Source organism: Trifolium pratense, linkage group LG4, assembly GCF_020283565.1.
Source record: "Trifolium pratense cultivar HEN17-A07 linkage group LG4, ARS_RC_1.1, whole genome shotgun sequence".
NCBI classification, from domain to species: Eukaryota; Viridiplantae; Streptophyta; class Magnoliopsida; order Fabales; family Fabaceae; genus Trifolium; species Trifolium pratense.
In genome coordinates this window covers 39,734,313-39,746,464 of record NC_060062.1, presented here as the reverse complement: position 1 = coordinate 39,746,464, position 12,152 = coordinate 39,734,313, and the positions used below count along the sequence as shown (strand labels likewise).

Here is a 12,152-nt window from a genome sequence, read left to right as displayed (position 1 = left end):
ATCACATATATGTATATCAATTTCTTAATCAATCACATGTAGAAATACCTGATATTCTAAGAGGTTAGACACCATCACATACCAATGGCAAAAACCAATATACTTATGATGTAACTATATATATATGCACACAATAGCTTTTAAATCAATTCAAGACACTATAATGTGTAACTTTAAGATATGGAAGGTGAAGATGCATAACTTTTTCTCATGGAGATGTTAGACAAAGAAACCACAGAGTTTTTGCCATGAGATAGATAAATTAAAATTTTGTTAAAACATAGAAGGTAGACTTCCTTGTATGGTGGTGGTGATAATTAGCTTTTGGGTTAACTTTATATAGAACTTGTGTTTGATAATTAGCTAAATTTACATATTCAATATTAGTGTCTCCAAGAATTCTTTGTTTTCAATTGCATTAATAGGAAATTGTAACATACAATATATATTTTAATAAGATATTGCAATGCAATTAAAACAATAACATGATGCATCATTCCACCTTTCATTACTTGCATTTCATTTTTATCTCAATTCAACAACAATAAATTGTGTTAGTTTTTTTTAATATATTATTATTGTTTATTATTTATTATTAGAGTAACTCTATTATATGAAATATGAAAATGTTTTAATAAAGATTGTATACTTTTCTTATAGAGTGTCACATCATCACAATAACTTATATGTCTAAGTAGAGTCATAAAATTAGAAGTATGATCCCTTTTAATTCATTAGGCTAAGTAGAAGTATGATCCCTTTGGTTTCAAGCAATCCCTTCTAAACAATATAAGTAATGAAGAATGATCCCTTTTTAATTCATTTAGTATTGAAAGAATATATTTCAAGCAAGAGAGACACACATTTTTTTTATTATTAAATTCAGTTCTTTAAGGGATTGATCAAAGAGGTTTGGAATATCAAAGTGAGTCACTTGCTTGAAATATAATGATTCCTTTTTTTATTAGTATTGAAAGAATTCCAATAGTCATGAATATTTTGTGGTTATATAAATCTTATATATTAGTTGGTCCATTTTAATTTAATAATTTTTCATTTTAGTTAGTTGGTCCTTTGTAAGAAGTTATATAGTGATAATTTGATATATTGATAATTAAAATAAAAATGATTTAATTAAAGATAATTAAAATTAAAATGATTTAATTAAAGGAGATGATGAAAAGGTTATATAGTGATAATTTGATATATTGATAATTAAAATTAAAATGATTTAATTAAAGATAATTAAAATTAAAATGATTTAATTAAAGGAAATGATGAAAATGTTTTTTAATAGAGATTGTAAACTTTTCTTATAGAGTGCCACATCATCAAAATACTTGATTGTGAGCAACTCAACATTCCTTTTACTTGTAAAAGATATGTTCCAATACTGGATATGAAACTATATCTTCTTGCACGGTTGGTTATGCGAAAAGTCTTCCATTGGTTTTAAAAGTTAAAAGCTTGAGAACATGCATTGAAATATTATGAAAGGATTCCAAGTAAAAGGATTCAAGATGTGTTGGAGGCTTATGTGCAAAGTATTTTTCTAAATATAGCTTACTTCTTCAAAGGAGAAATAATAGAATATGTTAGAAGAAATACTTAATGAATTCATTGCAACATCAAATTGTTAATAAATCTCTCTTGAATGTTGATAATGGATACTTGAATATTTCAATGTTATTTATTTTTTTGTAGTTATTTATTTATTAAAAATAAAGTTGAACTACTGTTATCCTGCTTGAGAAATGGAATTGGCAGCAAAATATGAGAAAATTATGACGAAGATGAAGTACCAAAAGGGCAAAAGAATAAAGGAGATATACCTAAAAAGTCAAATTTGCTTACAAATTATGACTGGAGTATTGAATACACAATATGTGCAGCTACTTCTTATTGACACCTCTATGATATCTTATCTTCATGCTCAAACAAAGAACATACTTTCATTTAAATCTAAATTAGGGCATGTTTGTTTGAGATTTGAAGATTTTTTTTAAAAAAAATCTTTTTTTTTTTGTAAAGATTTTGAAAAAAATCTAAAGCTATTTGCCGTTTGTCATTAAAATCTATTTTTTTTAAGATAGTGAGTGATGAAAAATGATAAAAAAAATGAATTTTGATAAAAGTTATTGAAAATAGATTATCATTTTGATGAAAAAAAATGATTTTTTTACTAAAATGATTTTTGAAAAAATCTGAAACAAATACAAATAAGATAAAAAAATAGATTTTTTTTATGAAAAATCTGAAACAAACAAACTCTTAATATGAATGTGAACAAGTATTAAAGAAATCCTCAAGACAAAAGTTGTTAAGCGGGCATGTCACCGCCAAAAAATTGTTCAAGAAAAAATCAAGGTGTTAAACCACATGTATATATTTAAAAACTTGGGAATCTTAACTTGGGATTACAATGCAAAATCAATAGTTACCGTCACATCTAGCTTGAGTTATGGGTAACAATTTCTACATTATCATCTTTATTCTGGCTTTAATATAACGTTAAATTTGTTTGAACCTTACTCCCAAAAATTGATTCATAAGATGAGGTGCCTAAATGCAAGTTTGCATTCAACAACCTAAGAACATTGACAATGTAGGAAACCTCGAGTGCATAAAAAACACATTTCAAATAATAAGTACAATTAAATAAAGGGTCGGGTTAAGCAGTGCATCCGGTGCAATTATTAAGCATACCAAAAATAGAAATAAAACATAAAGTTAATATTGATAAAAATAACTTTTTACACATTCAATGCATTGGTATGCTTAACTAGTGCACCTGACCAGGTGCACTATTTAACATTTTCCTTAAATAAATTAAATAGTTGCATTGTGTATTTTAAGTTTTTTTTTCCCAACAAATATTATTCACATTCCTTATAACACACTTAAGAATAGCATTTTATGTTCGTAAACAGTGTTTTTTTTTAAATTTTAAATAACAATAGTTATACTTATACATAATTCAAAATAAATAAATAGTAATATCATAATTATAAAGATTTTATTTGACACCGAAATGTAAAAATTAAATTTATTTATTTAATTTTATATCCTTTTCATCGTATATTTTTGTTTAATAATCATATTTTTTTACCATAATTTATTTTAACCATTTACTTTGCAAGAATAAGATCTTTTTCTGATTACGACACCTCTGCCATCTATACTCCGAATCCACAACACAACCCTCCACCTCTAAACCTAAACCCAATCTTACATGACGTAAAGCCAAAAGATGTGGTGGTGCGCCGAGCTCCTCCGCACCATCTTGAGATTGCATTGCACTATCTATCATCGGTGGCACCCAAAAACCTAATTGTAGTTGCGTAAGCACTTGTTTTGTCTCCTTTGGCCACATATTACTTTGTTTCTTTTAAGATTGGCGTTTGTTTTATTGGATTCACCTCTCAATATGATTTCAATACAATATTCATCGTGTGAACACGAATTATTTCGAATGATCCACCATTTAGTGAAACTCATTAACGATCGAGTAAAATTTCTTGATTCTTTTATTTTTATTTTAAAATTTTAAACCTTATCATAAAGATGTAAATTTTATAATAAATTGAATGTCTCCACAAGATTTCATAATTATACGTGAGTTCAACAATTTTCTAAAAAAAAAAAAAAATACTGATAGATAAAAGAAATAAACTTAATATTGGTCACCAAAACAAATAAAAGGAAATCAAACTTTATATACTTAACAATTCAACTTGAACAAAATTTGATCAAACACTTTGAATCTAACATCAAAATCAAACCCTAGCCGTCACATTTTTTCTTCTTCTTAGTTTATCAAAGAGGGGTGATTTCAGGTCAAATCTTGACCTAAAATCACCCCTCCAAATTGTTTTTTCTTTCTCGTTATTAAATAAGTGTGATTTTTCACATATTTGTTTGGTTGTGTTATTTGTTATCCCGTCCTTGTGCGGTGTATTCTGTTGTGCCGTCTCTGTGCGGTATATCTTGTTTCCCCGTCTTTGTGCGGTGTTCATTTGTTTCAGGTTGAATGATTAGATCCGGTCAAGTACAAATCTATCCAATGTCGACTTTTGTGTCATCAACGCTGCAGATCTGGGGGCATGGACATTCCAGACACTTCAATATAGTCATATATGTAGGCTTATGTAATTTGCCGTTTTATGCTATTAACATGGATGCTGTGAGTTTGTTTGCAGATTCATCCTTTTTGTTTTTAGCAAATTTGAATTTGTATTACATCGATGTACTCTATCAGTTTGAATGAATAAATATCCTTTATTTTTAGTAAAAAAAAAAAAAAAACATCAAAATCAAAATATAAACATTTTATTCCATTTATTATAAAAAACTGAAAAAATATGACGTATAACTAAAGAAAGAAAATTATATATTTTCATTTTATTATCATCATCATTCATCATCATCATGGTGAATTAATAATTTTTATATTTTCTGACGATTGCAAACAAAAGTTAATTGATTGGAACAAGCAAAACAAAAACACACAACAAATTGTTATTGTTATTGTTCTTTCTTTCTTCTACGTTTTTTGTCTTTCCACCTTCATCACAAGCTTTTTTTCTCTATTCTTAACCCAATTCAAGGGTCAAAATTGAAAACCCAAACACTCTTTTATTTCCTTCTATCTTTTACGTTACATTCTCTTTTTCATTTTTGCGTAAATGGGTATCGCTTTTTTCAGAAGTAACTGAAAAAAATCTCATCTTTTTGTCCCTAAAATCTCAACCCAGGATCGGAATTCTTCATATCAATGGAAGGTATTGTGTTTTAATCTTCAATTTTTTTGTTATTTTCGATTTGGGTTTTTGATTTGGTGGTTGATTTTGGTTAATTTTTGATAGATTGAAATTGAATCAATTGTTAGGTTATTGCAGTTGCAAACCCTATTTTATACAATAGGGGTTGTTTACATTACTGGGTATGTTGTTGCAATGGTGGGTTTGGCATAAAGGTGTTTTATTTTGAGTCTTTTTGTTGTGGGAAATTGAGTCAAAGTTAAGAGTGTAAAAGGGGTTTGGTTAATTTTGATCATAATTAAAATTAGGGTATGTTGTTTTTCATACATTTTTCTCGTGAAAACCCTATTTGGATTGGATTGGATCTTTTTTTGGATCTGATTTCTGTGTGGGATAAAGGGTAGTACTTAAGGATCTATATTGTTGAAGTAGCTTCAATATTATGTATTATCTCTTTAAATCATTTTTTTTAAAAAAATTTATAGCAAAATTTTTTCTTGTAATTATTTGGTCAAAACTAGTTTTCTGATTTAATATGTAATGAAATAAGCTTTTTGGTTCTTATGAAAATTTTCCATGAGTAACTTCACTTCAATACCAAGGTTACATCCTTGTTCAACAAATAGTCCTGTATGAGATTACATATTGGATCCATTTGAGTTGTTGATTTCGCATAAGATGTTTCGTGATTGTATATCTTATTGTACTCTGCAATTATTCTTTTCATTCTAATGCATGAGCTAAACTTCCTGATTTTCGGTTGGTGTTTAGAATCAGGTGAGTTGCAACCAGAAGAAAATAAAGCCTCTGGGGAGAAAAATCCGAAAAGAAAGCTCAAAACACCTGCACAGCTTAAGGGCTTGGAGAAATTTTATACTGGTAGGGATACATTTTTGTCATATTGGCGTTTATATATCTTATCCAAAGTGATGATTTTTGTGGAATTATTGTTTTGTCTTTGTTTACAGAGCACAAATATCCGACAGAGGAATTGAAATTAGCGATTGCTGAGGAGTTAGATTTGACAGAAAAGCAAGTATCTGGATGGTTTTGCCACCGAAGATTAAAAGATAAAAGATTGTTGAAAGAAGAAGCAAATGCTGCTGCTAATGGACGACAAGATCGTTCAAGTGGTGTCATCCAGGATCGTGGCAGTGGACTCGGGCAAGATTCATGTGGAAGCAGTAAGCATGGTGATTATAAGTATCTGGATCCTAAAGAGGTTGAGAGCCATGACCTCTACAATCGTGATTTGTCGGTTGCAGATATGACCTATGGACGTAGGAACCATTTTTCTGAAAATGTTAGTGGAATGGACGATACATCATCTGAGAGTAGCTCTTTTTTGCAAGATCGGTTGTATCCTCAAGGCCAAGATCCATATGAGACCGAGCCATCTAGATATCTAGCACATAGTAAAGCTCTTCCGCCCTTAAATCCCAAGGGTACAGTTAACATGGGATATAAACCATCGGGATATTTGAAAGTGAAGGGTGAGATAGAGCATGCTGCTATAACCGCTGTTAAGAAGCAATTAGGAAGGAACTATCGGGAAGATGGTCCACTACTTGGTGTAGAATTTGACCCCCTTCCTCCAGGGGCATTCGAATGCCAAACTGAAGATCCAGTTCATGGTAAGCTGTTGTGTAATCTATTTTCTCATTTTTTCCAAGTCTCATTCTATTAGTTGTGTGAAACTAAAATGTTTAGGGTTGAAACTTGGAACAACATAGCTGACTTATTAGGGCAACGGAATATTTTGTATTGACCACATTGTAAAATAGTTAGATTTGACATTATTTTCTGTTTGGTCTGCTGTGGGGTAAGTTATTTCTAGAATGGCAAATAAATGCATTCCAACTAACCTGCATCATGTCTATGTGCTGTGCATTGGGATGATAGAGGTGCTTTTTAGGAATTTGGACCAATGCTTTCTTTGTATTAATACTAACAAGGTCAATGGCAATTCATTTTATGAGGCTAGATCTTGATCATAAATAATACTTGTGAAAAGATCGCTGCTTTTCACATATGATCTAGTATGTAAGCCTTATATCATAACTTATAAGCCAACAATTTTATGATTTGTAGCTTTGGATATGAGGATTTAGTTTAGTGTCAGGACCAAGTTATTTCAAGAATTTAACTTTTCAAAACTATAAGGAGTAGTTGGTTCCTTCATGTTGCTCAATTATTTTTGTATGTGACCAATGAATTAGTATGTGCTTGATTTGGAAATGCTTGATTTGGAAAGGCTTATAGATCACTGATGTATATATAGTGAGAAAATGAGAGGACTTAATCTTTGACCATACCACCAATACCTTGCACAAATAGTCAAGATTGTTTTTACCTAAATCTAACCTTGACCATTCATTTATGTTGTTCGACCAATATTATTCCTCTTATAATTGCATGCAGAATTTGTTATATCTAGTCCATATTTTGAGGGTTTGTGGCTTTAATTAGTTTCCTTAATATTGGATAGCTTATTCGTAAAGATAGATGTCGTGTCTGTAATGTATTAGAATTAGAATATAGGTTCAAGGCTGGAGCGTGAAATTTACAGTAGTGGACATCTACAAGTGGTCCAATGTCATATATTGGCCAAGCTATTTTTAAAATTTGAGTTGGATCTAACTTGACCCTTACAAAATTGTCTTATAAGATACAGATTTCCCAAGCTTTATAAGCACTATATAGGCCATAACTCTAGTCAATGTGAGAGTCTCTCAACAACTATATTAGAATTTGGGCTCAACTCAACCCAAAAAGCTAGCTGAAGGGGCGGTGCTTGCTCAAGTCTATAAGGAGTACTTTGTCCATATGCCCATTTGACGTTAGATCTTAACATAAGGGTTAAGGCACAGGGTATTGGCATTTGGCATGATAATCTTTGTGCAGTGTGCTGTTTTGCTTGTTTAGGTCAAGATAATTTATTTTTGCTCTTTCCATGCTTTTCTAGAATTATTTCACCTTTCTTATCTAAGGTGCAATGGTTCCAATTTATTTTCGCTTTCAATATCTCATTTTTAACTGCATTTAGTATGTTTTAAAACTACTTTGAGATTCTTACCTTTGTAATCTTATGAATGCTATGTCAGAACCATACAGTATTGCTGATCCTGCCCTTCTGAATTCTCCAGAAATCTCCACAGTAAAAAGGCGGCCTGGTCTTAGCTCTGTAAGTGGTCCTTTATAATGCATTCTTGTATTTTGACGAGCCTAGTAATTGAACACGGCTATGTAAATTATGTCAATTGTTGATATTTGTATGTTGCGCTATCCTGTTTATAAATGTATGTAGCAACTGTGTTACTGTGACGCCATTATCCCTGCTTTCTCACTCTCTTTTACTTGTATACATGCAGAGATATGATTCGTATTATACTAAACATAGTTCCCAAGATAATCATATGGAAGGAGACGACTTTGGTTCCTTGCATGATTCTGACGTTCATGATAAACAAGATAAGAAAGCTTTCCATGGTACAAAACACAGACAAGCTTTTCAGAGTAATGCGGCTCGTTTTCCTGGAAGGAACTCTTCATTGGATTTGTATGAAGACTCTACCGGGGAAGCTGCTTATAATATCGCTAAGAATCATAGGAAGGACATCAAGCGCGGTGTTGAGGGGATGAGATCTGATTCTGCTTCTAACCATAGTGATCACTATGAAGAAAACCTTGCAGTTAAACATGCAGACTTTGACTATGATAACATCAAGCCAAAGAATGTGCAAAGGAGTGTTCCTGCAGACTTTCTGCAACATGACTATGATAAAATCAATCCAAAGAATGCGCAAAGGAGTGAACATGTAAAGTCCAAGCCTTCAAATTCAATCCGTAATTCTCGAGGTTCTGTGGATACTGAAGAAAGAGGACTATCTTCTAGAATGGCTAAGGTTCATTAATATATTTTCTGTTTCACTTTGTGTTCTATTTATAATTCTCAGTTTATTCTGTTTAAGATGGTTTCAAATACGGTAATATTTTGTTGCATATTTTTTTATCAAGATATTTTGTTGCATATGTGCAGGAAGAGATGTTTAAGGGGGACAAGAAGGCAAAGAAGCAATATCGTGACGCAAGCGGAGCAGGGATGCTTTCAAATGAAACTATGGTGAGTTTTCAACATGTGCACACTTATCTGTCTCTCTAGAATGTGATTATTTTTTATTTTCTATTGGCCTCACTTCCCTCTTTCGATGCACGCATATATGACGTTTCGCTTTGCTATGTTTATAGGTTACAAAACGACTTAAACCCAATTCATTTCAGCCATACATTATGAAACAATTGCCTGTTGCTGAGATAGAACCAAGGAAAAATCAGAGGTGAGCATTTATATCTGTTTGTAACATGTTTACCTAGGTCCTCATAGAATTTTTTGCATGTCGATTCTTGTTTTTCTTGCTTTTTGCAGTGTCAATTTGATCGATAATTTTCCTATAGATTAGTTTGCATGTCTATGTCTGTATAATTGCTGTGTGCTTGTGTTCAGAAAAGCATATAATTAAAATGCTTTCATAGAGTGCAAAATAAGCTAATCCATTCTTGAAACCCACATTTTTTTCCTCTTTAATGAAGAAAAGATGATTTTCAAGCCCAACGTGCTGCTTAGTTGGTAAATTGAGCTCCATGTGGACGACAAGCTTCACTTGCAACACAGGCATCCGAGTCCCACTAGAAGCGCACCTTTGTATAAATGTATGCCCCTACAAGGGATTTGTCGCAATTTTTCCTTTAAACCTCGGTCTTCACTACAAGTGATAAAAAATAGCATTTACATTAAGCTTACATCAAAACACGAATTACTGTAATTTTATTCAAAATCGTGTTTGACAAACGCATCCTCAAATGCTCACCAACTTTACAGTTTTATCTTTTTTGTTTTTTGTTTTTATCAAAGTTTTTACGGTATGTTGCCCTTCTTTCTAACAACGTTATACATGGCGATAATGTAGATCTGCTGCAGAGATGCCGTCTAGCTTTAGCGAGGATGAAACTGCGGATACCAGTTCTTCATTGGATTGATTGTTTTGTTGATAGAGATGTTGAGAAGTGTGTACAGTCTAAAAAAGACACATGCAATTTACTAGTTAAGGCAATAACATTGGAAGCACTTGTTTTTAGCAGCAAAGTTAGTTACATGACTCCATTTGTTTGTTGTGCTCACCTATTGCCTTTGGAAAAAAATGGTGTAGAACTCCTACCCCCTCCTAGGTCTTTTAATTTTTTTATATTGGCATTTTCTGGAGCTTTTTGTGGTAGGTATTCACATATACACATTATTTGTATTGTAGTTTAATTAAAAGAATTGTTTGGCATTCTAATTTGATCCAATTTTATCCATGTTTGGAAGAGTTAGCTGCTTCTACTTTATGGCTTAATTAATTTAGAATAATTAGTTGTTTTTGGTTTTAGATGAAGTGGTAACCACAATCGAAAATTCACACCATAACTGCAAGGTTCTGAGTTCGAACCTTAGTGAAGGTGTTCAACATAACAATATCAGCATTGTCAATCGGGCTAGAATAGTTAGTTTTGTTTTGGGTTTGTAGACGAAGTGGTAAACACTACTGAAATTCACACACAACTGCGAGATCCCAGATGTGAATTCAGTTGAAAATGTCTAGCCTAATAATATCAACACTATCAATTGAGTTATTTCTTCTATATGACTAGAATAATTAGTTTTACCGACTTGATAATGAGATTTTAGTGTGAATGAAACATTAAAGTTTTGTTTGGTTTGAAAATATGACTTCGTTTTTATTCTAGTTCATTTTGAATGCAAAATTTATTTTATTCTATTTTATTTTTATATATTTGTATATTGTTTTTACTCTGTTCTCTACGAATGTTTGTTAATCGAATCATTTCACAATAGAAAACTCTAGAAAGTGAGAAGAAAAATATAATTCTAATATTGATAACAATAATAATATCGATTGTTACAAATTGAAGAACTAGATGCAAAAAAAAAAAAAAAAATTGCCGATGTATTGAAGATAGCAATGTTTTGTCTGGGCATAGTCATAGAAAGAGTTGTCATTGAGGCAATTCATTCGCCAAATGAGCAGTAATATTCAAAAAAAATTCTCGTGTTTTCAAGAGATTCTTCTTCAAACTAGTGATCATTCCTAGATTTATAGGAACAAATTTACTTTCAAAATACACTTTTTTCTATTGGATCCGCAATTTTTCAAGTTGAGCTCATTAGCTCTAGAGAGTCTTTTGGTCACATTGTGGGTTCACTAAGAGAGAATTCAAAGTTGTTAAAATCACATTTTAAATCGTAAACTATTTAGATTCTACATTTTTAGGTATGAATTTCGTGTTAAATCGGAGTTAAAATTATTTTGAGTAAAATCGGAAGTTAAAACGATTTTACACGATTTAACTTCCTATAAAATCAACAAAATCACTTAAACTCGCATGTTTTCACTTAATGATTCAAAAATTTAATTTTTTTAGTCAATTTAAAAGTTCAATTTTATCATATTAATAATAAATACAATATCATAACTAGAGATACACTTAATTTTTAAAAATAGTATATGTTAATAATTATAGAAGTAACAATTATTTACAATTGTGATTATTTTTTATAACTATACTCCCTGTTCTTTTTTTATAAGCAAAAATTCATGGTTGAATAATTGATTATCTGATCTATATTATAGACCAAGTATATGAATTATTCGATGGCCATAATAAGAGAATTTTTTCTTATAAAAGAGAACGGAGGAATAGAGGAAGTACATTAAGAATTAGAAAGATAATGATTTTTAGTACTCGTGTGTAGAGCTGTAAAAAGGGCCTTAAGGGGTCAGCCCTTTAAGGGGCGGACCCACTTATTCCTGATTATTAATTTTATTTAAATTTTAAACACAGTTTTTTTAGGGTGCCGATCGTGGACAGTGCTGATTGAAGAAAAAGAGAATAAGTTCACGACACTAGAAAAATTGTTTAAAATTTAAATAAAATTAATAATCAGAAATAAGTGGGTCCGCCCCTTAAAGGGCCGGCCCCTTAAGGCCCTTTTTACAGCTCTACTCGTGTGTTCCCAACAATGTCTCATATTTTTATACATGTGTGCAAAAAACAAAATACAAAAATAATAGATGAAAATAAGTGAGTTATTTTGATAAAATAATATAATATTGAAAATTTTTATGTGATTATTTAAATATATTAAGTTTTTTTCATGTAGATAGACAAAATGTCGTCCGACCTAGCAATTTCGATATTTCTGCCAGTTGAGCTAAGATTTGTGGATATTTAAATATAATAAATTATTTGATAAATATTGTCAAAAAAAGATACATAATATAATATAAAAGGGGTTTCGTAAAAATAAAATAAAATAATAGGGGTTAAAAATCT

General features: G+C 30.9%; 1 protein-coding gene across 3 annotated transcripts; it reads left to right on the top strand.

Annotated features, from left to right (window-relative positions):
* Positions 1 to 4,343: 4,343 nt before the first annotated feature.
* Positions 4,344 to 10,130, top strand: LOC123921345 (homeobox-DDT domain protein RLT2). 3 transcript variants are annotated; one of them, XM_045973838.1, is made up of 8 exons: positions 4,344 to 4,781; positions 5,532 to 5,639; positions 5,729 to 6,394; positions 7,865 to 7,944; positions 8,132 to 8,665; positions 8,800 to 8,883; positions 9,009 to 9,097; positions 9,728 to 10,130. In XM_045973838.1, exons 1-8 carry the CDS (start codon positions 4,775 to 4,777, stop codon positions 9,795 to 9,797), a joined length of 1,638 nt encoding a protein of 545 aa, XP_045829794.1. In that variant the 5' UTR covers positions 4,344 to 4,774; the 3' UTR covers positions 9,798 to 10,130. The 3 variants fall into 3 exon arrangements, with proteins under 3 accessions (XP_045829794.1, XP_045829795.1, XP_045829796.1); XM_045973839.1 differs by lacking the exon at positions 9,728 to 10,130 and adding an exon at positions 9,351 to 9,667 and having other exon boundaries at positions 4,425 to 4,781; XM_045973840.1 differs by lacking the exon at positions 9,728 to 10,130 and adding an exon at positions 9,356 to 9,666 and having other exon boundaries at positions 4,425 to 4,781.
* The last annotated feature ends 2,022 nt before the right edge of the window (positions 10,131 to 12,152 follow it).